Source organism: Lissotriton helveticus, chromosome 2_1 (assembly GCF_964261635.1).
Source record: "Lissotriton helveticus chromosome 2_1, aLisHel1.1, whole genome shotgun sequence".
NCBI lineage: Eukaryota > Metazoa > Chordata > Amphibia > Caudata > Salamandridae > Lissotriton > Lissotriton helveticus.
The window spans coordinates 1541354803-1541382570 of record NC_136059.1 but is presented as its reverse complement, the minus strand read 5'-3'; the positions used below and the strand labels follow the sequence as shown (position 1 = coordinate 1541382570).

Below are 27768 nucleotides of genomic sequence, written 5' to 3'. Positions count from 1 at the left end.
GTTTGTGCCTGGTGGAAGCGTGCACTGATGGCTGCTGGTGTGTGTGCCTGGTGGAAGCGTACACTGACGGCTATTGGTGTGTGTGCCTGGTGGAAGCGTGCACTGGCGGCTGGTGGTGTGTGTGCCTGGTGGAAGCGTGCACTGACGGCTGGTGGTGTGTGGGCATGGTGGAAGCATCCACTGACGGCTGGTGGTGTGTGTGCCTGGTAGAAGCATGCACTGACGGCTGGAGGTGTGTGTGCCTGGTGGAAGCGTGCACTGACGGCTGGTGGTGTGTGTGCCTGGTGGAAGCATGCACTGACGGCTGGTTGTGTGTGTGCCTGGTGAAAGCACGAACTGACGGCTGGTGGTGTGTGCCTTGTGGAAGCAGGAGCATTCACAGTGATAGAAGACACAAATGAAAATGACGAAAAGGGAGGGGGGAGTGCGAGCAGAGGAGCATGATTCACAGGTAGAAGACACAAATGAAGCTGACCAGGAGGGAGGGGGGAAAAGGGAGTGGGGTAGTGCAAGCAGAGGAGCTTGATTACAGCAATAACAACACAGATGGCAGCTGTGCACGTGCACAAGCTCGTGAACGCAAGCTGTAGGCCAGCAAAAGGATCTTGTGGCACTATTAAAAGCCACTTACTAAATGTCTCGAAGAGACCTAAAAAGTACATGATCATCTCAAGCTAGATAGATCAGATCAAGATAGATCAGTGAATTATGATTTCTAGCTAAGGGGGCCACGGGAAAGAGGCAAATTCAGTTAAGACTGATGACAATGGGTAAGGGGAATGGGGAAAATAGAGCATTTTGTTTTCAACAAGTTAGGTATGCGAGATCTCAGGGACTGAGTCTTGCGGGTGTACAGAAGAAGCACGGCAGATGATGACAGGGCTAAGCAGAGAAGGAACAGAAGGTTGTGCCAACAATTCCAAAACATGTAAGGGTTCAAAGATGGATTCAAAGTGTCCAACTGTATCTAAGGTGTTTTATTATTATAGGAGGAGTGCAGCTGAATGATGGGCGTTATGTACAGAAGTGATGCAATTAGAGACATGAGAGCACCCTTGATGTAATGAAAAACACAGAAAAAGGTTGAAAAGTATCAAATGGAGTGTGATAAGTTAGATAGAGAGTATACCTTAAGAATAACATGCATACCAGGTATGTAAAATGGAAGGGGTAGGGTCTGCTATGGGTTCTCCAGGATGGTAGTATTAAATTGGACATTAAAAGTTTTATGCGAAGACCGGAGGCTCCTATTATGCTATTTTAGCTTGCTTTTCTTTCTATAGCAGCAGTCCAGAAAGATAAAAAACTAAAAATCCCAAGAGGTTTAGCAACAGGCTACCCAAAGGAAATGTAAAACCTAATGGCCACAACAACCAATAGTATAATAGCACTATGTATAATGTCCTGCCTGACAGTGAACAGCCCTCTTTTCTTGCTGCTCGAAATCACAATTAGTATATTTCGTTATTATTATGGTCTTTATTGGGGCTAATATTATGGTGGTATTAAGAATGTTATGCTCATTGGATTGTTGTTAGGTTTGATACGGTTCCCTACCTTTGAGCCCCTTGCACTCGCTGTTTCTTGTTCTTTCTCACTCCATCATGCACACAGTGTTGAGTTCTTTCCCCCATCGACATTCAGGTTTGCCATTTTAGGACGCTGTTATTCCTGTGACTGGGTTACTACCTCTATTAGCACTCCTTGTTTCAAACGGTCATTTTATAGATAGCTTTTTTTGTGCTGCCCTTTTGCTGCTGTTCCTGGCCTATTTTTCAGCCTCCCCTTGGCGCAGCGGCAAGCTCTGGAATAAGTACCTGCCCCAATTTAGGGGGGGAGGGGTGTTCAGGCATTGTTTCCGCTGCCCTCTATGGTACCTCTTCAAGTGTAACCCTATTTTTGCTAGTTTAGGTTAATACCGTTTTTTAAAATAAAGATAGATAGCGCCCCTTTAACAAATAATGACAACGGGGAAGCTTTAAAAAACTAATTTGAATGATTCTATGCATTCTTCAGTTGAGCAAGCTTTTGCGGCTTCTATAGAAAAAAAGTCAAAAGATATCGAAAACTATATGATGAGCATGACGTCAAAGACTTTGCTGGCCCATTCTGCAGGGGAAAGCAAACATCTTTACATTTACCTTTTAAAAAGAAACCAGAAATAATCCCCAATAAGGATTTTGCATGTTTGAACAGTGAGGTTTCCTCACACCAGCCCGAGAACGTTGCTGCTCCCAGCCCTCCTTTTAAGGAGGGACATACCAAGTTAGAAGTCTAAGACTAAGAATATTCAAGAGGCTCCCCAACAAATAATTATTTCTAATATTATGACACTGATGATGATATGGGGATGCAGCTGACATTACAGATATGTCTGGGGTCAATGATGCCTCTTCGTCCCCTAATCCGCCGGAAAAAAACCTAAAATTGATTATTTTTTAGCCAAAACAGTCCTGGACAATGTGGGATCTCCTATGTTTGATCCCACACTGATTGAACATCCAAGCTTGGCAGAGTGGTTTCCTGCTGCCCATGTAGGAGAATACATCTCTTCAAGACTTCATCTACCCCTAGACAAACAAACCAGAAGAAATTTGAGATCCGAATGTCCAAGGACATCTCTTTCATCTAACATTACTGCCACTCCGTCTATTGACCCGTCTTTGCTTATCTTCTTTCCTAAATTCGGCAAAGACCCACGCAAAGGCATTGAGAAGGCATGATCTACTTATCGAGATAAATGGCTGGATGTAGTGGGTCTTCTAGCTCTCATTTTTGATATGGCGGAGCACGCTAGATTGGCAATGTTCTTCCTCATGTAAAGCGCTCTGATACATCTGGGTCTAGCCAGCGCTATATAAAACTTTTCAAATAAATAAATAATCTGGATGTTGATCTCCAAAATCTCTCTATATGGACTCAGAGAGCCTTTTGCTTGCTTCCGTAATAACTCACAAACAGAGAAAAGGTCTCCTTTTAAAGTTAGATCCCAAATTAGCTAATGTGGGCCCTCTCAATCCAGGCATTAAAGTTGATGGTCTACTGTTTGAAGATTCCTTTATCAAGAACTTTGTAGATGTGACCACATTTTCTTCAATTGACAAAGCCCAGCAATCCTTAACAAGCATTTGCAATGCAATAGGTCTCGCATCTACGCAAGTTTGACCTATTGGCATTGTAAATGACAATGGCTTTTATTTATGTTTCAAAAACCAAAACATAGACAAAAGGCATTGTCATTTACAATAAAAAAAATAGCTCAAACTCTCCCAAATGTGTGACCTATTGCATTGCAAATGCTTGTTATAATTTATGCTCACTGTCGCACCACAACTGTCTCAGTTCAAGGAGGTCAGGGGTGAGGCTGGCTGAACTGCGGTGGTGAGTGGTGTTTGGCAGAAGCATAACCTCAGGAATTAGGGTTTTGAGGGTGGTGAGGGTCGGAAATGGACTGGTGTGCCAAGAAATCCATTGACCCAAGAGCATGTATCCAGGGCTTTAAATGGGATGAAAAAATGGGGGGGGGGGGGTTAAGTTGGATGTTGGAGACCATTACAATGAATGGTCCTGGAGGCAGATCTGGTTTGATTGAAAATACCAAAGTGTTCCTGACCCTGAACAATCCCTGGGACTTAGAAGCAAGGGCATATTACACCCTTGCAGATTTCTATGGTTCGATTTACTGCCTTCAGTACCTGTAAGTTGCACTGGGAAAATCCCACTGTTACTGCCACCAAGCGGTGTCAAGAAAGGTGGCTCTAAATTCTGAAAACAGGTTAGTGAGCGGCCAGTAACCATACAATGTTTTCAGATGAGAATGTTCCTCCTCACATTATCACAGCAGCTGGTGGCACTTGATGCAAGCCCCTTCTCCTACAGGCTTCCCGCCCCTGTGCCACCCACAAAATGAAGGCACCGGGTATCTGGGTCGACACAGACTGCTTGAGCATCTTGCAGTTTCATGTAATGTCCCCAGACTCCTGCCTCCGCCCTAACTCTGGTCCCAAGAGTGATCACCCCGGTTGTGCTAGAGATTCAAGGAGTCACAGAAGCATATGGTCTGAAACCCAGCCGCCACCGTGGACAAGCTGTTCAACAGTTATTCAAGATTTGTTTTTTTATTGTATGTAGGTACAATGACCTAATCTAATCCCCACTGTAATATCATAGGCAGCCACAGTGAAAAGGGGACAGAAGAAATTAGGTCATTGTACCTACAATAAACTAGGTCTCGGTCAGATGGGCTCCCGAGGTACAAGTCTCTTCTTCAAAATTAAAAGGAGAGGGGCTAACGAGGAAGCAAGCATTTGTTGCGGGGGGTGTGACTGCGGGAGAGGGCAGCATGTAGCTTACGCAGAAAAGGAAATCACGGATAGTTCCTGGCGCAGAGGGGGCAGTCACTTTGGGGGCCACTGACAGACGCCTGGCGTTTCCCCGAGGTGCTTGTGGTGGGAACGAGGGGTCGAGAGAAAGAGAAAGACCCGAGCACAAAAGGAGCGAGAGAGCTCGGATGATGCTAGACGCTACTTGGGAAAAGGGCTGTGGGAAATGGAAACGTCAGACACTCACCACCAACCCGGAACCAGAGAATACAGGTAAGCTGCGCGCGCTGCCAAACACACTGCGCATGTGCGGCAAAGTTCTTTCACGCTCGGTGCGCATGTGTCGTTAAAACAAGAGCGTCGATTTGTTCTACGAAAGGATGACTACAGGACATTAAACTGAGAGCACGAACTGGCGCGTGTGCCTAATAGTATCACTTACATTTTGAAGACCATGCGATGCGGCGGAGAGTCGCGACAAAAGAGCCACGTGAGTGAGTCGGGAGGGAGGGTGGCTGTGTGCATGTGTGTATGCAGTGTGTGCGTGTGTGTGTGCGCGCGTGTGTGTATGCAGTGTGTGTGTGTATGCAGTGTGTGTGTGTATGCAGTGTGTGTGTGTGTTTGTGTGTGCGCATGCGTGAGTGTGGCTGTGTGTGTGTGCGCGCGCGAATGAGAGAGGCGAGAGGCTGCTGAATGTTGAACAGGAGATGTGCATGGCGCCGGGCTGGGCTTGCGCGTCCTAGAGATGAAATCGTCGAGGGAAAGCGCGTACCCATCCCCTGTCCAACATTCCCGGTAAGCCAACAACAATAGGTCTTTCGCTGGATGCAGCGCTTCGCACTGCTAACACCAGCGAAACCTAAAAAGGAGTCTCTCAATGGGTTTTTGCACGAGCCAGTAAAGGTAAGAGTCATTTTACCGATCGTCCCGTTTGTAACCAGGGATCCAGAGGCTCATTCAAGCAACTCCTATCACAACTACAAGTTGCAGTTCTTCCCTCAAAGAGGTAGAGGTTACTGAGATCGCTGACAAACAAATTTCAGAAATAACAATCAACAAGGTGAGTCTTCCTTCTGGCCATCTTCCTGTGGGTGGCCGTCTTCAGTTTTTTCTTCCTAAATGGCAAACTATAACTGGGGATACTTGGGTTCTCAACACAATTATCTTATCTTTATCTTATCTTATCGTCCCCCTCCTCCTAGGTTTTCATCACACAAGATCAATCTCATCTCTCTAGAAATACAATCTCTTTTACAAAATCAAGCCACTCAGATCTTTTTTCCAGATCCCTCGGGGGGTCTCATTCCTACTCATCAGATCGAATTTCGAGGCTTTTTGGTACATTTGTCAAGCCCTACTTTGCATCTTCCCCAGTCAAAAATAAAAGCATCAAATCAGAGATTCTTCATACTCATCGCAGCTCTCAAATATCCCTCAGATCTCTGGCAAGACAAGCTTGTCTTCTTCCATCCAGGTGATTTTTCCTCCCCATTAGGGTCCCTTCAACGCCTAAAGATTCGCCATCTCTGCAAGGGTCTGGCTTATTCAGATTCTTTCAACATCGATCCAGAGTCTCGTTTAGAAATTGAATGGTGGACAGACCATTTGGAAGCGTGGAACGGCAGGACTATCTTCCTGTCAGTTCCCGGTCCTGTATTAGAATCAGATGCAAGCAGAACGGGATGCCCGTTGTGGTCCAATCTCGTCTCAATGGTTGTTGTCTTTTGAGGAGTCCAAATTGCATATCAACTGTTTTGTGATGCTAGGAGGCTCCTTTGCAATCAAAAACCTGGCAAAAGACAGAATATAAATGTTCCCTTCTTCTTCCCATGGACCACGTGTCAGCGGTCTGGTATATAAATCATTTGGACTGCACCAAATCCAAACCTTTAGCAGAACTCACAAAAGGCTTTTAGGAATTCTGTCTTCTCAAAAACATCTCTGTCCTAGCAGAACACCTTCCGAGCAACGTCAAATCTATCGCAGACAGGCACTCTCATCAGCTTCGAGACTTAAGCAAATCGACACTTCATCCTTCTGTTTTCCAGTCTCTGTCCCAAAAGTGGAGTCCTTTCAACATCAATCTTTTCGCTTCATACCTTAATACGTATCTGAAAGTTCAAGTTGAAGTTTAGAATTTGTATAGCGCACTACTCACCCAGAGGGTCTCAAGGCGCTTGAGGGAGGGGAGGTACTTTACCTATCGAATATCCAAGTTTTTAGTTGTTTTCTGAAGGAGAGGTGGTTTTGTGTAAGGCGGAGGTGGATGGGGAGAGAATTCCAGGTCTTGGCCGCTAAGTAGGAGAAGGATCTTCCCCCCATGGTGGATCTTTGGATGCGAGGAATTGCGGCGAGGGCTTGATTATCTGCAGCGTTCTTTCAGCAGGCGTCCAGATCCTCTAGCTTTAGCTACAGATGCTTTCTTGCAGGGCTGGTCTCAGTTAGTCAACTACGCTTTTCCTCCTTTTCTAATGATCAACAGAGTGCTGGCTCAGGTCAGACACCAACAAGCTTCTCTGGTACTGGCGATCCCATTCTGGCAATCGCAAGTGTGGTTTCCTCCTCTTCTGGAACTACTGACTTTCCAGTCCTTCTTCTGTCTTTCACCAATCTTCTACTGAATGCTCTGGGCCATCCTCACAATCTTGTTCTGAACAACTCTCCCTCTTTCTGCTTGGAGAATAGCGGGTCATCCCAATCTCCCATTACATTTCGCAGCAGGCTTCAGAATTCATTAGCAAAGCCTGGGCTCCAGGAACAACTAAAGCCTACAAGTCTGCATGGGCTTTATGGTCAAGCTGGTTTATGGGTAAACATCACGATCCCTTTGCAGCCGATATAGTCTATATTGCTAATTGTCTGGCAGCTGAAGCTACTGGAGATAAGTCTTACAGGACCATAAACTTGTACCAGATCGGCTACTTCATTAACCATCCCTATATCAACGGCAAACTAGTCTGAGAACACCTGCTCATCTGCCATCTTTTAAAGGGACTAACATTTTTTAAACCTCCTTTCCAAAAAATAAACTGCGGGATGTGAATGTGGTTTTGAATTTGTTTCTTTCATGGTCCGACAATACAGCTCTTTCTTTAAAGACGCTTTCTGCAAAGCTTACTATGTTACTGTGTTTGATTTCTATTAAACGTCTATCAGATGTCAAAGCTTTAGACATGCCTACTCACCAATGCCCCCCACGAGGTTATGTTTACATCAATAAACGCACAAAAACTACCTTAAATTCAGTATTTTACCCTTGTTTTCAAGATCAACCTAAACTTTGTGGTAGACAATGTGTACGAACAACAGACTTTTGATCTCAGAACGTCCTCCCACGGCCAACTTCTCCTTTCCTTTTGTAAGCCCCATAATCCTGTCTCCTCTGCCACACTGGCTCGCTGGATCAGATGGGTTATGTCCTTGGCACGTACCTATATTCCCACTTTTGGGGCTCATTCCCCCAGGATTGCCATGGCCTCTAAAGCCTTTTGGGTAGGTTCCAGAATAGAGGACATTCTGAGATCAGCTGACTGGTCTAATGATCAAGTATTTATAAAGTTTATTATAAACCTGTTCTCACTGCAGCATCTCTTGTAATTGACATGCTTTAAACAAGCACAATAGGAGCCTCCGGTCTGGACATAAAATGTCGATTTTCCTAGTTATTTATAAAGGAAAGTCTTAATTTTATTAAAGACAAAGAGGCAAGTATTATCCCCCCTGAACACTTGGTAATCTGTGCATCGTTCCCTCCCTGACAGCGGCTCCAGCACTGCCACCTACTTCCTCCTAAGGATGTCATGGGTCAAGCAGAATCTTTGGCTGCTCCTTACTCTTCGGCGTCTCCACATGGATTTCTACCGGCTTCATTGGATCCTTCATGGAGATTCGCTCACAAGCACTTTTGCCAGGAACGGTTTACGTTTACTCTGGCCATTTCTATTATGTTGTCCATTTTTCCTTTATTTTCTGGTATTATACAATTGGTTGTTGTGGCCATTAGTTATTTTTATCCCCATTGGCTGGACAGTCGCTAAGCCTCTTGGGATTTGTAGTTTTTCATATTTATTGACTCGTTCCCAGTCTTTAATAAAATCAAGATTTTCCTTCATAAATCCTTTGGAAAATTTACATTATAGGTGAATAACAGAAGTTTGAGATCAATTGAATAAAAGAAAGGTGACAACATATGAGGAAAAAGACAGACATTGGATGATCCGAGGGAAGAATTAATCAATAGAGGCACAAGAATGAATCAAAACAGGCACAAGAAATGTTATGATATTAGAGTATGGTGATGAATTCTCTGAAGCATAGGAAGGAAGGATGTGGGCTTTTGGTTTGGTGAGAATGAAAGGTAGCAGGTGATCCAGTATGTGCAAGGTAGAGAGTGAAGAATCCTAACATTTCAGATCTCAGAATGTAAGTATTGAAAATAAATGAGACAGAAATAGCAGAGTAAAGAGGGATGTGGGGGTGTGTGTTGTGAATTCATATTTTGAAATCGGTATTTGTATTAGACTATGATGAGGTGATAAAGTCCTTGTAATAGCTGGTTTTGGCTGTATTAAAGGCCGGCCGAAGAAAGCTGAAAGCTAGTTTGTATGCCTCAAAACTACAAATTCAGAGAAGCTGTGAGCTTATTGTGGTCTTAAGGGGACTAGATGTGTGGGTATATCTAAGGCTGGATGCTAATAAGGTGATGGTGCAAGTGGGAAAGTGTGCATCAGAACCAGTCCATAGTGCAACAATGAATGACAATAGCTGGAGTTTTGTGTTGGGATAAAATCACTATATTTCTTTTTTCTTTTTTTTTAAAGGCACCGAGTCAGCGTGGATTTCAGACTTGGAGTTTAAAGGGGTATTTCGAGGATGAGGTTGATAGGGAATAATCAGAAGCAGGAAGGCTCCAATATAGGTCAAGAGTGGTTAAGTGATTTACAGTGGAGTACAATGCCAAGGGGAATTGCCATGTTATCAAATGGAAGAAATGGAATTATAGTCACAGAGCTCATAGAGGAGATAAACTTAGCTTGTGTACGGAAGTCTGGATTCACCCTCGAGTGCCTTCGAGCAGATGTATTAATTCAGATATGTAGTAGTTTGTAAGTATATTCCTCTGCATGACTTTTGTGTGCCATCATCATCCGACACAAAAATCTCTTGGAGGTGCAGGTCATCCTCTGCATCAAATGTACTTTTTAGACTTCCTATTAGTTACTAAATGTCTTCTGTCTCTGTCACTTGAGGGGTTATTGTCCATTGCCGGCTGGTAGCAGGTCAGAGAGACTTTCTCCAGAGTATTTTAAAATTCATTTCAGTGGACCTGGTTACTGGGATCAGAGAAGTGTTCATCCAAGAGAATGAGGGGAGTGAGGTGCCTCTAGGTAAACTCAAGGCCAAAAAAGAGGGTTCCTTTAGTAAGGTTACGGTTTGATTTCATTCTCTTCCCGGCCTGAGCAAGCACCAGGAAAAACATTATCTGGGGAATAAAAGAAAATCCAGCCTTCCAGCCTAACATTTGTCAGACCGCTGTCTAGGCAATAGACCACGGAGAAGAAAAAGTACTGTGAGCTCAAAATAAAGCAACTAGCAGAGAGGATAGGTGCCTTTGCCATTCCCAAATCACAGTTGGTTTGAGAGTGCCCTTCTAGGTGACATCAGCAGTAAAACTACAGGGTAAGGAATAATATTTCTTTTGTTCTTATTATTCGGGGCTTTTCGAGGGAATTAAGCCAAATAACTCCCAAAAAGTATGATGGTGAAGCAGAAAATTCTCTTTATATTTTGCAAATAACCCTTTAACCAAAAACAGCGATCTCACATAACGCATTCACTTCAATAACTAATAGCCCATACAAATCAAAGTAGAACTAAAAATGCTGAAAGGTCATCCAGCGTTGTTAACATAAAACACACACACAGACTACAGAAAGCCCACATTTCAATAATAAAACACACAGGATCAATTGCTGAAGTAAACCAAAGTCACTGCTGGAAAATATTAGTTAAAGGGTGATCCATATACCCCGTTAATTTACAGATTGAACAAACTTTATGAAAATCAAACATTGTTATTTCTTTATCATGGTTAAGAAAGAGGTGGGTAGACAGAGCATTCTGCTATATATAGGACTTCCTTAGGATTGTGTCGCACAAGTTACTACTTGTGTAACGAGATATCTGTAAGAGACATTAGTTAGTATTAGATTCCTTACCTTAGAATATCCCCAGGCGTCAGACTGGATCCGGAATTTTTTGCGTAGCAGTACCCTTGCGCGTCGGTAGGCGTCGTCTGCGGCTCCGCGTCCGTCGTCGGCGTCGTGGGCGCCGTGATGATGACGTCGTCGGAGTACTTAGCCGCCGCCTCCGCGTGCTGACGTCAGTTCTTAGACACAGCTTTTCCGCGCCAGAAACGCAGAGCCATGTTAAAAACCAACACTGGTGCCATTGAAACTAGGGCCCTGAAAGGGGATAACCCTAACCCTAGATATTGGTTTGCAGAACGGGGAGGATGGGTGGGTCGGTAAGGAATCTAATACTAACTAATGTCTCTTACAGATATATCGTTACACAAGTAGTAACTTGTGCATCTGAAAGAGACACGTTAGTATTAGATTCCTTACCTTAGAATAGATACCCCAGCAATACCAACCCCGGTGGTGGGTCTGCGAACCAATAATCACACCAGAAAGTCCTGGAGGACGGAACGGCCAAAGAAGCCATCCCTCCGGACTTGGCTGTCCAGGCAGTAGTGTCTTGCAAACGTGTGCAGCGATGCCCACGTAGCTGCCTGCCAGATGTCTTGTAAGGGCACACCCCTGCCCAGGGCAGTGGTAGTCGCCGTGGCTCGGGTAGAATGAGCCCGCAATCCAGCAGGGGGCTCCTTCCTAGCCAAGGAGTAGCATGCCTGGATATACAAGATGATCCACCGGGAGATGGTCCTCTTGTGTACCGCTTTCCCCTTCTTAGCGCCCACGTAACCAACAAAGAGTTGGTCATCCACCCGGAACTGGCGTGTGCAATCCAAATAAAATGAGAGCGCACGTTTTGGGTCCAGACGGTGGAGCCGCTCTTCCTCTTTAGAGGTATGCGGTGGCGGAAAGAAGGTTGGCAAGGTGATAGACTGCCCGATGTGGAAGGCCGTGACAACCTTGGGCAGGAAAGAAGGTTTGGTACGTAGCACCACTTTGTCCGGATGGACAGAAAGGAAAGGTGGAGTACAAGAAAGACCTGGAGCTCACTCACTCTCCTGGCAGAGGTGATGGCAACCAGGAAAGCAGTCTTCAAAGTTAGAAGGCGAAGAGGACAGTTGTGAAGTGGCTCAAAGGGAGCGCACATCAGAAATGTAAGAACCAGGTTCAAGTCCCACTGAGGCCTCACAAACGGAACAGGAGGAAACGTGTGTGTGATGCCCTTAAGAAATCTATTCACAATAGGGGACTTGAACAAAGAAGGCTGATCAGGTAGCCTGAGAAAGGCTGAAAGGGCAGAAAGGTAGCCCTTGATAGTGCCCAGAGCAGAGCCCTGCTGGGCCAGAGAAAGAAGGAAGAGAAGAACCTCAGAAAGAGGGGCAGCAATAGGATCCACAGCCTTTGCTGTGCACCATGCCACAAATCTGTTCCACCTGCAGGCGTATACCGACTTTGTGGAGGGACGCCTGGCTGCCAGAATGACGTTACAGACTTCAGGAGGCAAGTCAAATGGCCTCAACTGTCGTCGCTCAATCTCCAAGCATGGAGGTGGAGACTGGACAGGTTCGGGTGGAGGACCGTCCCCTGCTGCTGCGACAGAAGGTCCTCCTGAAGAGGCAGACGAACCGGGGGATCGACTGACATACTGAGTAGCTCTGGATACCAGTACCTTCTCGCCCAGTCCGGAGCCACAAGGATGACTTGGGCCCGGTCGCGCTTGATCTTCTTCAGCACTCTGGGCAGAAGTGGTATAGGCGGAGAGGCGTACAACAGACCGCAACTCCACTCGCGACGAAAAGCGTCTCCGAGCGAGTGCCGCCTTGGAAATTCCAACGCGCAGAACAGATGACATTGCGCGATCTCTTCGGTGGCGAATAGATCTAACCAAGTCTCTCCCCATTGCTGAAAGAGGCCTTGCGCCACGTCCGAGTTCAGACGCCATTCGTGATCCATCATGCACCGACGGCTGAGCTCGTCCGCCCTGGCGTTCAGAGAACCTGCCAGGTGTTGAGCCACCTCACGCCCTGGCGTTCCAGCCATTGCCAGAGGCGCAGAACCTCCTGGCAAAGGGTCCACGACCCCACCCCGCCCTGTTTGTTGCAGTACCACATGGCGGTGGGGTTGTCCGTGAACACCTGCACTACACTCCCCCGGACAGAGGGGAGGAATGCCTTCAGTGCTAGACGAATCGCCCGTAACTCCAACAGGTTGATGTGGAGCCGGGCCTCCGCCGGAGACCAGAGGCCTCTGCTCTCCGCCTCTCCCATGTGGCCTCCCCAGCCCTGGAGGGACGCGTCCGTCACAACTACGTGCTCCGGTTGGGGAAGGGAGAGGGATCTGCCGCTGACCCAATCGCGGTCCGTGAGCCACCACTGCAGCTGTCTCGCAGTGCCCTCCGAGATCAGGACGTGGTCGGACAGGTTGCCCTGATGCTGGGCCCACTGAAACTTCAGGTCCCACTGCAGAGCCCGCATCCGCCACCTGGCGTGATGCACCCTAGGATGCAGGAGGCCATCAGCCCCAGAAGCCGCAGCGTCAACCTGACCGAGACCCGGGATAACGGCTGAAAGATGGGAATCAGAGCCTGAATATCCTAGACCCGCTGTTCGGGTGGATAAACCCGAAACTGCGCCGAGTCCAGAACCGCTCCGATGAAGAGGAGCTTTTGAGAGGGACACAGGTGTGACTTTGGCACATTGATGGAGAACCCCAGCTGGTGCAGGAGATCTGCCGTAGTCTGGAGGTGGCTGACGACTGTCTGGGGCGAGCCCGCCTTCAACAGCCAGTCGTCGAGGTTGGGGAAGACTGAAACCCCGAACCTGCGCAGATGAGCTGCGACCACCGCCATCACCTTTGTGAACACCCGTGGGGCGCTGGTAAGGCCGAAGGGGAGCACGGTAAACTGAAAGTGCTCGTGGCCAACCATGAACCGCAGGTAGCGCCGGTGGGCCGGCAGGACGGGAACGTGGAAATAAGCGTCCTGCAAGTCCAACGCTACCATCCAGTCTCCTGGGTCCAGGGCAGCCAAGACCTGAGCCAGTGTCAACATTTTGAACTTCTCCTTCCGGAGGAAGCCGTTGACGTTCCGTAGATCCAAGATAGGGCGTAGGCCCCCCTTGCCCTTCTTGGGTACCAGAAAGTAGTGGGAATAGCAACCACACCCTACTTCTGGCCCAGGAACGCGCTCGATGGCCCCTTTGGCCAAGAGGGCCGTAACTTCCTCCTGCAGAAGTCGCAAGTGATCCCCCGATACACGGTGGTTCTGCGGTGGCATGGCTGGAGGAGCCGCCTCGATGGGGAGGGAGTAGCCCCTTCGGACGATCTGCAGCACCCACCTGTCCGAAGTGACAGTGCGCCAGTGGAGGTGGTGATGGCGAACTCTGCCCCCCACTGGCGTCACATGGGCCTGAAAGCACGGACTAGGAGGGTTTTGAGGCGGATGCTGCGGGGGAAGGTGTGGACTGACCTCGCCTCTGACCCCTACCGCCCAGACGGCGGTTACCACGGCCGCCACCGCGTTGGGTATTGCCCTGCGGAGCGTGGCTAGCGGCACGTGTGGGTGCACCCCTTCCATGGCCACGAAAGGAGTGATAAGCAGCCGATTGCTGGCGCGGGGCAGAGAGGCCCAAGGACTTGGCCGTAGCCCTGGAGTCCTTAAAGCGCTCAAACGCATGGTCTGCTTTGTCGCCAAAGAGGCGACGGCCATCGAACGGCATGTCCATGAGCGTGTTCTGGACATCTGCCGAAAAGTTGGCGGACCTCAGCCAGGCGTGGCGTCTGACCGCCACCGTCGTTGCCATCGCTCTGCCTAGCGAGTCGGTGGTATCCAGCCCACACCTAATGGAATACTTGGCTGCGTCCCGGCCCTCCACAAGGGCTTGGCCGAGTTTGGCCCGTACCTCCAACGGGCACTCTGGCAGCACATCCGCGACCGTATCCCACAAAGAGTGGGTGTAGCGGCCCAAGAGGCACGTGGTGTTGGAAGACCGCAAGCCCAGACTAAGGGATGAGAATATCTTCTTTCCATACTGCTCATACCTCTTGGATTCCCTGTCCGGCGGGGCGGACGGGAAAGCGGTCTGGGAATTAGAGGCCTGGATGACCAGACTCTCGGGGGTGGGGTGGGTGGACAGGAAACATGGGTCGCCCGGGGCTGGGCGGTGGCGTCTGGCCACGTTCCTATCTACGGGCGAACCCGTAGTGGGCTTGGACCAAGTGCCCAGAAGAACGTCGGTCAAGGCCTCATTAAAGGGCAGCAGAGGCTCGGCCGAGCTTGACTGCGGTTTAAGGACCTCAGTGAGGAGATTAGTCCTCACGGCCGCGACGGGGAGCTCAAGGCCCAAGGCCTTGGCAGTCCTCATCAGCACCACACTGTAGGTTGCCCCCTCCTCCGAAGCCACTGTAGGAGGGGAGACAAGGCCAGTGTCTGGAGAAGTGTCCAGGCCACTGGCTTCCCCAAGGTCTCCTGCCCAGTCCGCATGAGACTGACACTCCCTGGTCAGAGGGTCCTCAGACCCCTCCCAGTCCTCTTCATCACCCATCTCCTGATACTCAGGGTTCTCAACCAATGGGGCCTGTTCATAAAAGTGAAAATAACCAAACGGCGTCTGGAGCGGCGCCCATCGGGCCGGCCAGACGACTGAACAGGAACGAAGGTGGAACAGGGGACGGCGTCGCCCGAGGACGGCGCCGGAGGCGACACCTGAGGGTCCGACGCCGGGGACGAACCAGATCCCGAAGGAGGTCCAGCGGCGTCCTGCGGCGCCGGGCCCGCCGGCGGCGCCGGAACAACTGAGCCCCTCGGCGCCGGGCCCAAAGGCGCCGGCGGCGTCGGGGCCGAAGCACCCGACGGCGTCGGGGCCGGAGCCGCCGACCCGCTAGGGGCCCCAGACGGGTCCGCTGGGTCCGAAGGCGCCGCGGAGCCCGCCGGAGGAGAGAGTTTCCTCATGGCCATGAGGAAGCGCTCGATCTCCTCCTGCGTCGCGTTTAGCCCAGGGACCGGAGGGTGTGGAGCTGAACGCGGCGCCCGCGACTCCAACGGAGCCGCGTGGGTGGTGTCACCCGAACCCCCGGCCGCATCGCGCGAGCGTCGGGGGGAGTCCGAAGAGCGATGACGCCGCTTGGCCTTCTTGTGCCTCTTACCCGACGACGACTTCGACCCGGAGGAGTGCGGCCTACTCTCGGAACTGTGGTGGCTCTGAGCCCGCGACCTGTCCCTCGACCTCCCGTGGGACCGGGACCTCTCGCGGCGCGGGACCGACTGCCGGAGTTCGAGTCGCCTGCGGGACCACTCCCGCCTGGCTTTCGAAGAGAGGGCCCGGCAGTCGGAGCAGGCCTTGTCGTCGTGGTCGACGCCGAGACAAGACAAACACACGCGGTGAGGATGCGTGACCGACATCAGGCGGTCGCAATCGTCACAGTGCTTGAAGCCGGGCATCCCTACGGCACCATGTCGGAGTCGAGAGACTTCGACAACAATCAAAAATGATCAAAAAGTTAGTCAAAAATTGACTAGGGTTACTGCTTTTTCCAGATCTGCGCTTGCTGGCGCGGAAAAAAGAAGAACGGACGTCAGCACGCGGAGGCGGCGTCTAAGTACTCCGACGACGTCATCACGGCGCCCACGACGCCGACGACGGACGCGGAGCCGCAGACGACGCCTACCGACGCGCAAGGGTACTGCTACGCAAAAAATTCCGGATCCAGTCTGACGCCTGGGGATATTCTAAGGTAAGGAATCTAATACTAATGTGTCTCTTTCAGATACTAGGGACAGGTTTCATAGCATGGGAATAAGCAAAAGAAATCTCAAATTACAGTTAACAAAAAGAAAATAGTAGCTGGAAAGATAAAATAAACAGCCCTGTCAACTCACAAAAGTAACTTCTGTTCTTATGAAGACCTTTTTTGAACCATTGTATATGGTTGGAAATGTCTACATTAACTTTGCTCTGGACGGTCTCACTATTTGATGAAAATCAAGAAAGAAAATGTAGATTACAATTCTGCACTAATGTCAGCACCAGGACACACTCCCAAGTGATAGTGCACACCACACGCTCTCAGATTTTTTGGGTCAGTCCCTGTTTTTCACCATCAGTTCCGGTTAATTTCAGCAAACTGAGCACAGGTCCTGGTTTACAGAGTCGACAGAACATTGAGGGATGCAATTTGTCATTTGTTCTGTGTGTGTTATTATAGCGCAGCAAGTGCTAGTAGCCACTATCAGGAAGCAATATAGTGAACACAGATGATAGTGCGTGTAGAAGTTAGTTCCATTTGGTGTTTCATATTCTGTGCTTTCTATGTTAGTGAGAGCTGTCAATTAAGAAATTCTGGTCGAAGCAGAATTATAGTCCTACTTTTAGATTTGTAGAATGTCCTGAATTTTGGTTTTTAAAGTCTGGTCACCAAAAATCAAGGAACATGCCCATAATGTAGCTACAGAAGAGTCCACTGATGTATATACACACACACTTACACTACAGTAGTGCGAAGCAAACATTCAGAGTGTCATAATTAAAAAGAAAAAAGTAAGTGCCAGTATAAATTTGACTGCCCCTTATAGGCGAGTCACTCGAAGATGCTCGACTAGACACATCAAGCTATTCCGACAGGTCAGTGTGATATAGTTTAAATGCTTTGAGACCAACGGAACTAGTAGACTGGCTAATACTGTAAAGCGTCAGTGAATAATGCAAATGCACGAAAGCCAACAAGAGCTTTGAATAGATGAGCATTTCCACATAATAAGAATATTGCACATCTAAATCTACCTTTCGCCAATCAAAAAATACTAGCTCTTTGTGAGCAATAAAGACATGAGTTCAAACACTTAGAAATAATCAAAAAAGGAAAGCCCAAATATAACATGGAAACCTTAACTTTGAATGATCAAAGCATTCATATTGTCAATATGTACCAAATATTGACAACTACTATTGAATTAAACAGTATAAGTACTTTTAAGGGTATATGAATCGACTTATTCATCTTGAATCCATTCCTTCTATGAATGGAAATCATGTCTGGTCAGAAACCAGGTGCAGAAGAATTTCATAACCCTCCAAATTCTAAGATTATAGGATTAAGCCTGCTGTTTATTTCTGCTGGCCAGGCATCCTGTTTTAAGTTTAAACAGTTGTTTCTGCTGTGATTCTTGCAAGATGAAAAACATGGTCTAGTGAAAGTGAGCCAAATGTACAAATGCATAAAACTGTCTTCCACATCAACTTGCAAATGTAGCTAAAGCATATAGAAGAAAACTGCAAATGGCACATTGACCAACAGGATAATTTTTTGTGGCTATCATTTTAGCATAGGAAAATAGGTTACTTACCTGTAACTACAGTTATTCAGTATTTATATCTTTCAATGATTCAAGCATGATAATCTATGAAAGAGCCAATACTGGATAATTAGAGAATCACATAAGTAGCTGATGCAAACCCGGGCTCAACATTCTGGAGAGGTGAAGCACAATCTATTACAAACATTAACAAAAGTAGTACAGTTTTGATCTAGGCGTCTGATACCGTGGTAAAGCTTAAAATAAATTCATATGCTTATACTAATTAAGGACTCTGAAGCAGATAGTATAAACTACAAATATTGAGCACCATTGTGCATTGAAACAAAACTAAGAAGTTACAGAAAGAAATATGCAAGGCAACAAACTGGTGACATGGAGCGACAGAAGCTAAAAAGAAGCATAAGAACTTTCCCCAACCATTTTACTACCAAGTCATGTTTGGCGAACTGGAAATATTATCTGCTTTTAAATCAGTCCCAGAATTTTTGGTTTACTTCCAGTTTCACTAATTATTCTAATGGGTACAAGAATTCAACTTTATCAAACATCTAGCCAATTAGTCATCGATGACCTATCCTCAGAGATTTAAATGTTCAGGGGTTTATGGACAACCGTTTCTTGCAAGGCTTAAAGTTTTAGAGTTAAACTATTAACCAAAATACATAGCTGTGAGAAAACATTCCAAAAAGAAGTTACAGAAATGAAAAGCCCATGTTCATGTTTACCTTTTGACTCGATTACATTGTTATCTCCGATTTTCATCCCTTGTGAGACTGCGGGGAATTGGTTAAGTACATCATATTCCAACCATTAAAGCGCTGAATCTATTTAAACACAGAACCCCAGGCAAGACCAAACCTCCACACGTCAATATTGTCACAACAACTTATAGATTAAAGACCAAATTCACATGAGTATTATACATGAATATGACAAGAGAAATAAAACAATGCGTACCATTTTGTGATTTGTTTTGTGTTGCCACTGAAAACACTGCACAAGTAAGAAAGTTTGGAAGATTGGCAATACTATGCGGAACCAAATGGGACTAGCGGAAGCAGGCTAGAGGTAATTGGTTAAGCGAGAATGGAAGCACAGTGCTGTCCCCGGTTACACTGGTAAATCATACCCTGGGTAATATCAACAAGTCTGCACCAGCTTCAATATGCTCTGGTTTTTGTAGATAAGAAAACGTGATTTCTCTTTGCTGCTGGGTGCAACAGATTTTTTAAAAAGTGTGAAAGGTGTGTATTGTAACAAAACTCAAGAATCGCTAGTCTTTCACCGGCCACTTGTTTGACTTTGCTAACATAACGATGATGATCGGCTGAATAACATGCAAAATTCTGCTCTTTTGTAGACACTGTGTAAAGGTAGATACGTTTAATAGTGGAATACGTTTCCCAACTGCACACGAAGTTGCATTATCCCAATTCTATTTTTATGTGCAGACTATTACAATCCCTATGACCTACAATCCGTTGCCTCATTATTTGGTGATTCAACAAAGAAACTGGCTAAAGTATATGGGTTACAGTAGAAGTTTACATGTGCACATTTGTTTCCAGCTGTTGTTACTCTTAAACATGCCCCTTGTGAATCTTCAGTTCCCTTGACTTTTGGTAAAGTTGCCCGTTTTGCGGGCTGATGACTCGATGGGTTATATCAGCTAAAGAAAGATGTCTATAACCTAATGGTCCTAGGCACAGACCTAAACACGCACAAGTCATCCTTTCAATAAAATGAAGTGTAAACCTCCAAGTTGGGCTATAATACCAGTGGTTATTAGAATAAGAACTTTTAGTTTAATAAATGGTTGTGAGTATTACAGTACAAATTGGTACAAGATATGTCTCAATCATCCATCGTACATCTCGGGCTTTATCAAATTTAGTTTCACTTTTGCTTGCTCAATTATATAAACAGCATTCTTCTTTGGGGGCTGGAGGGGACAGATGGACATGTGTTAATACTGAAAGAAATGTGAGAATCCCTAATTATTGTTAAAACTCTTGTACATCAGTTAGGAGGACCTGCCCTGTCTAGTCTATGATCAAACAGATCCACGTACGGTGTGGTATTTGGTAAATGTAATGTTTTTGTGCACCTATGCCTTGTCTACTGGCCTGCTTTCAGAGAAGAACTAGGACTTGTCAACTTTCTTGAAATGCTGGTGATTCATTTCTTTACGTATAGACTCAGAAAACATTAACAAGTGAGGTAGCTGCACGGCCATAGTATTCCCACACCATTAAGGTAGAGTGCTGGATTTAGCACAACTCATAATAAGCTCATTTACACATTTCTTTAAAGGCGCTTAGTGTGGAATTTTTAATATGTAAAAAGAAAGACCTTAAGTTTGTCTCGGAAGCCCTCATGGAGGGAAAAGTAATTACACAACATGAGCAGACACTGACAACACCGCTTCACGTGTAGCGGCCATAAATTAACTTCTGAGCAATCTGAAACAGAGAAAGTAAGCCTGGTGCAATATTTGTATGCCACCAAACTATACAGAAAACAAGTCGGTAACTGGGACACTTTTAAATATTCTTTGTTTTTCTGGAAATAGTTTGGTAAAGTACTTACATAATCTAAGACAAATGTATTATACACAATTTCTCATGCCTATTTAGCGCATAGATTATTGAAATAGACAAATCTATTCAGCATGCAGAGGTCAGCACCTCAGTTTAGTTAGAACATGTCCAACGAGCAGTAATTTGCAACCAAAATTCCTTTTATGCAGTGATTCGTTCTTGGGACAAGTACTGTTATTGGGAATTCGGTCCAAAAGCACTAGCAGATCAAAATGCATATCTGCAAACGTAGTGAGGAGAACTGCTATTTATGATGTGTGGGTGTTGCATAGAATGAAAACGCTATGGCATTCAGAGCCAAAGCGAATGCCCAAGGGTGTAGCAGTACCACTGTAGCATCACTCACTATGAGTGGACTCTTTGGGAAAAGCATGCTTGTGGACGAGACACTTCTAAGGCTAAGGTTCATCCATTCTACCAGCTGGGGGTTGAATTCAGTCTTCCATCCTTTCAGGGCTGTTTAAAGGAGTAGTGACAGAAGTACTAAAGTGGGGTAGTAGTCCCATGCATGCTATTCTCAATTCCATTGCTTAACTTGTGGCTAAGGCCAGCTGTAGAGGATCCCCTGGTATCCCCTTCCGGCCCACCTCCACTTCCACTTCCACTTCCACTTCCAACCCCTTGCATGCGTTAAATGTGACTGCTTGTAATCATTTGTTTACTGTATCAGAAGATACGCGGCTGCTAAAAAGCATGTTAAGACACAAAAGGACGTTTTGGGGTTGGGGAAGAGGACAAAAACAAGTCACTGTCAGCCAGAGTGGAGGAGCACACAATAACACTGGATTTGGCAGCAGGCCAGGGTGAACTGTTTTGGGATGGGAGCGAAACCTTGCAAAATTCACATATTTTGCGTGATTTTCGACTACAAGAGGTGGTCGAAACAGAAAATGTCATGCAAGGTCAATGCAGAGATATATTTTTCCCTAAACCTAGTCGAATGCCAGTATCTCATGCGGTCTCCGTATGAAAGTTATGCCCTGGTGTTCAATCATATTGGCAAATTACAGGTTGCAAAATTGTGCGCATTTTTGTGACACACATTGCATTTTCGCCAACCTTATTTACCTTTAAAGTTTTATATGCCTTTCTCTGGTGCGCCAGAGGCTTGTTTTAAGCAATACCCGCACAGAGATTTGCCATGGTCTATAGTAGGACGTATAGATTCCTGCAGAGCCCTCTTTACCCAAATATCTTACATCGCACTTCGAGCAGTACTTGACACAGTTCCTCCTATAGAAAGAAACAAACTAAAAGCTTATAGTCAAAAAACTTCTTTCACATAGATTCATGCCACTACACTACAACATGGTTATCATTAGTATAAAAAAAAGCCTCTGGCTGAAAAAGAACGTAATCTCCAGAAAAACATGTCTAAAAACGAGAGGATGGCCTTAGAATTTCCTCTGACAGCAGCAAAAAGAACAGTGAAATTGCTTCTGTGGCTCAGCTCGGAGACAAAGTAAGCTCCGCTCACCTTTTGAACAATACGATACTTAAAGAAGCAGCAATAGGACTCTAAAATGACTGAATATTTAGAGGATTCATTGTGGAAGAAAGCATTTTTAAAATCAACCAAACGTAAATATGTGGTATAAACTCTTGAAATTTCGATGTATATATCACCCTATTCTAATGTTAATTACACAACGGAATTATTCAGTCAAGACACAAGAAAATATTGTTAACCTGGTTTTCCAGGGGGGCCCAAAGTCTCTACGCTATATATAAAATGTTTGTGAAAAACATTTCTTAAAACATATAGAATTAGGTTGGATACTGAGGCATTAATCTATTGCTTAGTAGGAAAATATAATATAGTTTGTGCACAGCCCATCAAATTTGTACAACTGGCAGAAAAATAGTTTGCAGAAATGAAGTCCAGATGCAGTCAACAGGAATTCAAGCAGAACAAGACAGTGAATAGGATTTCATTAAATCGTTTACATTTAGGCTAGGATTAGAGGTAAGTATACTTTCCTTCACTTACATGGGATTATCTATGATATTCACAAACAGTGGACAAGAGTAGGAACCAGAAAACCACGCCTGCCTTGGACGTGGCCACCAAAAAAAGAGAACGGAAAAACAACGAAAAATGTGAAAAAATATTTCTAAAGGAAACTTGAACCAAAAGGGTATTTGTTCTTAAAAGTCAGAAGCAAGTAATAGCATGTAGCAAAGGTACGGTCTTACCTCCAAGTTAATGCACTACAATTGCTCATGATAGGTACATTTATTATAAGACAAGCAGTGGCACTTTGCCCCTGGTAGAAAGACCCTTGGGTTTGCCCAGCAAAGGTCGGTTCATTTTTTGGTAGCACGTTAGGATATCTACTTAACTATGGTCCGCTTCGTCGAAGTCATTACCATATGAATAGTCTCAAAGTTGTTTAGATTATCATAAATCTTGTGTCAGTTCAAAATAATTTATCTGTGCCTTCACAGAAGGTCTTCATTGCCGTGGAGAGAATCCTCAGATAATGTTGGAACTAAACTCAGATGATCAACTAAGAAAACAGAGATATATTTAGGAAGGGAAAAGCTCAAGTTCTTACAAATAGCTGGCTGTGATGATAAATCATTTAAGGCCTTTAGTGCAGACAGCATGGTATTTAGGAACCCTTCTTGCTGAAGAAATAACCATCCACAAAACCACTTTCCGGCATCCATATAGTTGATAAGATTTATACAAGGTTTCAATAGTCACTTTCCAGCATGCAAATGGAAGCTACATTTACAAAAGGTTTCAAAGATGGATCACTAACTTTGAAAGGATAATGTTGTGGTAAGAGGGTTTGGTAGGGTTCTGGGATGGATCGTGGTGGAAGTCCCAAGGCAGTTTAGGAAATGTTTCAATACAGGAACAGTGAATAAAGAGGTCTGCAAACGCCACTTCCTTTAACAGAAGAAGACTGACGGTCAGATTTTGACAAATAAATAAGTTTGAGCAATGCTCTCTCTTCTTGGAAAGGTCTCAGGTCCACCTGTTTTTCTAGTCACCAAACAAAGAACGTTTCACGTGAAGGCATATGAAGATCTAGTGGAAGGATGTTTAGGCTCATGATATTAAAATCTTAATCTGGAAGATTTAGGTGGACATACACCAAGCACTGCAATGGAAGCCACATATCCTGCTGAGAAATTCCATCCTGCAAAGCAGCCTCCAGTGTGGTTGCAAAGAAACGTGAAGCAGGTCTAAATAACACCAAATGTCTTGCTCCGTTGAGATTAAATTGAATTATTTTCACTTTAGATGGTCCCAGCTTGTCAATTACTCTTGGAGGAATAAGGAAAGGTGGAAACATGTTGAAAAATATGATGAACAGCCTATTAAAAAGAGACCAAATTGGTCTCAGGAAACCTGGATGTAAAGTTTCCAAATCCTTGCTTAGTTAAAAAGTTGATGTGTGAAATTTCTACAGGCTTCGGAGAGGTCACACAGAATGCTGACAGTCGGCGCCTAAACATGTCATTTAAGGAGATGCCTACCATATTAATCTGCCTCTGTAAGCCTCGGAGATGCTTCCCCATTAGGGTAATGTTCTTTGCCCAAGTCCAATGGCAGATCAACTGTGCTTCCATCCAGTATACTCTGGATCTTGTTTCCCCTAGCTTATTGAGATTCTGCATTGTTGTAATGTTATTCGTCTGAACAAGAATGGTGTTGCCTTCGACTAAAGGATGAAATATTCGCAGGACGGTTGACTGACCTCCCACTAGCATGTTGATAGGTTGTTATATTCTGAAGGAGAACACTTTCCCTGAGCTGAGAGGGCTTCTCTTCATTGAGGCATCTGTCACTACGGTTTGCCTTGAAGGTGGTTTGTGAAAAGGAACCCCCCTGAAGCATGTTTTATCTCTTGCCCCATCAGGTCTGCGCCTTTAATGCTTTCTTCTCAATCCCTTGTTGTTTGTGACTTCTTGAATAGGGGTTGCATGTGCAGGTAGGCAATGGGCACTATGAAGATGCAAGAAGCCATGCGGCCTCCTGTAGAGAGTCCTGTCTGACTTTTGGCAATGTAGTCTTCTTCAAAAGTTGACATTTCTTTTCTATAGTTTACAGTCTGTCTTCCAAAGGAAACACTTATGCAATTTTAGCCACTGTTGCCTCTGGGTGTCGAATGAGCTGAACAGACTGTGGAATGCCTTCACTGATCTTTCATTGTTAACATCTGAATTCTTTCATTATGCACCACTGCACTCTCTCCACTTCAATAATATTCTGCGGCTGGAAATTCTAAACATAAATTAGGAGCATGCAGGAGATCCCTAAGATGCCTAGAATCCATGCCCTAAATTGACTGACCTTTGCACTTTTAAGCTAATAACTTATACTTCCTAATCAAAACACTGAAAAATAATCATTTGGTTAACTTTCTACAATCTGTGTCAATCCTTCATGTTCTTCCTTTGATTTTGTTCTCCAGCACTGAGAAACTCTGGCCATCAGGTGCTTTAAAAAAACTGAAATCAAATCAAAGACAAGTTGATCTGGCGGCCCAAAACCAGTAGATGGTTGATCTGTTGTTTTTATTAGGCTTGTTGAAGTGTTTGTAAGGAATGGGCGTTTATTACGTGGCAGTGAGAAAAGGCTTTGACAGCAGACTTCAGAAAGTACAGGAAACTTTGTATAAGTTATGGAAGCTAGCAATTCAGAATTTTAGGAGTATTCTGTGCTCCCTGCATATAGGAATAAAAAAAGTGTCTTGTAGATTTATGGCGACCCTTCCGGGATGTAGATGTTGGATGGTCTGATGAAGGTTAGTATCCTGAAATTTTCTCTCTAACAAATTTTAGATCTAGAATGGGATGATATTCCAATATTGGAACCCGTATTTTTGAGTTAGACACCCTAATTTTATAAATCCTTGAGACCAACTTCACCACATCCTTGTGTAAGAGATTAAGGGCCAGATGTACGACCATGTCATTTAGTGACTCGCAAATTGCACTCAATTGCGAGTCGCAATTTGCGAGCCACTAAATAACATGTACAACAGTGTCTGAGATACTGTTAGCTATTCTTAATAGGGTCGCAAATGTCATGCCTCATGCTGATTAATGAGGCACTCGCAATTTGTGACCCATTAGGAATGGCTGGCCCTCCGAGATATAGTGTCCTGCTGGGCTCAGCAGACCTCTATATCTGGAACTGCTTTTAAATAAAGCAGTTTTTTTTAAGCAGGCAGTTTTCCTTAAAGGAAAATGAGATGCATTTAAAAAGAGAAAAATGAAATGTTTTGGTTTCATTTTTTAAGGGCAGGTAGTGGTCCCTGGGACCACTGCCTGCCCCTAAAAAAATATTTTCTCCTGCATTCGCAAAGGGGAAGTGGTCCCCTGGGGACCCCCTCCCATTTGCAAGTACTTTACCACTCTTTTGAAGAGGGCAGTAAATTGCGAGTATTTTGCAACCGCAATTGCGGTCGCAAAACATGCTAACAAAGTCCTCTGACTCGCTATTAGGAAGGGAAGCCCTTGGAACGCCCCTTCCTAATAGCAACTCGCAATTCCTATTTAGCAAGTTGCAAAACAATTGTGACACACTAAATAGGGATTGTACGTGGCCCTATTCGATTTTGCATGCGCAAACGGGTCGCAAACCCATTTGCGCATGCAAAATAGGGTTGTACATCTGACCCTAAATCTCCCATATCGGCTGGGTACAGAAGAGAGCTCAATGTAGAGGGTGGATTGAAACCTGATTTGTGATCCATTCTTTTCAATATTGAGCTCTACACGGTCTGTGGTTATCCTCAGCTACTAGGTGAAATGGGTTGGAGAGGTTTCCCTCTCAGACTACCTGAGTGCTCTTTGTTGTTTTGGAGAGGGATCCTTTCCTGTAACTAAAAGTGGCCAATGCTAATCTGAGCCAACAGTAGAGTCTAATCAAAAGATCAGAGATGATTCAACTTACTGTTTTGTGGCACTGATGGATAATAAGTGGAATCCCTCAATGATCTCTTCAAACACATCTGTTCTCCCTCAAAAGACGCTTCATGCAATTTATCCAGGGACTCCTATAGGTGTCTGTTGTATATGTACAACACCGTTAAGGAGTTGGTAGCCGTCCTTGAAGTTGCTTTCTTTTTTGAATATTCAGGAGCTTTCTGTTTTTATCCCAACCTTATTTACATCGATTTGTTTGAGAATAGAATCAGGAAAATATGCACGTGAGCTTCTGCCAGCCTGGACTAGCGCCACCACTGGTTTTGCCTTTTTGGAGGACAATGAACTTCAGGTCTCCAGAATGAGAGTCCTTTCTAAATCTTCAACGAGCCTCCTCTCCTCAAATGAAGGTAGGTATGGCATTCCTTTCTTTGCTTCTTCCAGGGAAGATATTTTGTAATGGCCCAAATATGCCTCTTTCGCCTATGCTCTGACTGGTGTTGCCTTGTAAGAGGACATAATAGAGCACAGATAGGCAGCAGATGAACAGACAATATTAGGAAACTTCACTACTTCGGAGATGGATGGACCCCTTCCCCGACTGCTGAATTCGTTGGAAGTCATCTGCATCTTGCAGGAGCAAAAACTCTTCATCTGAAGGTTCCGAGGCCTCATGAGATGTAGGGATCAATCCGATCCTTTATCAGGAACAGACAAGTGATGTCAGGGAAATACCACTCAAAACAAGGATGTCAAGGGCAAATCCCCATAGAACAAGACAGACCTTAATGGTTCAGAATACTTAGTTACTGAATGGGCTATCCACCTGCACCCTTGACATCGAATGCCTTGATGACCACAATCCTGGTGAAAGGACAGAAGATTTGGGGACCCGTGAGGTTGAAGAGGGAAACAGACCTAGGAACATCCAGAGCATGAGGGCGACCACTGCCTCTTCCTGCTGGAAATGAAGGGCCCTCAGGCACTTATATCTGTTTTCACTGTAAGGAACACTCACACCCTGCCCCTCAGACATCTGTACTGCATCTCCAGATAAACCCTACACTGCTTATGGAGTAAGGATGCTATGCTCATCTTTCCTGGACTTCTTTATGCCACAAGAAGGGTACTTGTCAAAGTAAGCTGCACAGTTGTAATAGGAAAAGTAGACTGAGGGGGGGGGATCACGAAAGAGGTAAAAAGGCACTTACCTCATAAATAATTGGTATCTCTACCAAACTGAGGTCTAAATCCATTGAGTGATAATACATTGCAATACAAAAAATTGAGTTTGCAGTCAAACATAACCTTTGAAGAAGGCTGCTATGTTGAGGGTTAGTTCTTAGTGAAGTGAAAAAATACTAACCTCATCACTTATTCTGGATGAGAAGATGCAGCATTAACATTTCTTAAAGAGAAAGTGTCAGTTTTAAACTATCTTTACAGCCCAT

General features: G+C 45.4%; 1 protein-coding gene across 2 annotated transcripts in view; it reads right to left on the bottom strand.

The window, feature by feature from the left end:
• The window catches only part of DCTN6 (dynactin subunit 6), a 149672-nt gene that overhangs the window by 49017 nt on the left and 72887 nt on the right, over positions 1-27768 (bottom strand). For both annotated transcript variants that reach the window (XM_078676495.1, XM_078676494.1), the window contains exon 5: positions 18554-18601. In XM_078676495.1, the coding sequence (XP_078532621.1) occupies positions 18554-18601 (48 nt within the window). The remainder of the gene's footprint in view (positions 1-18553; positions 18602-27768) is intronic.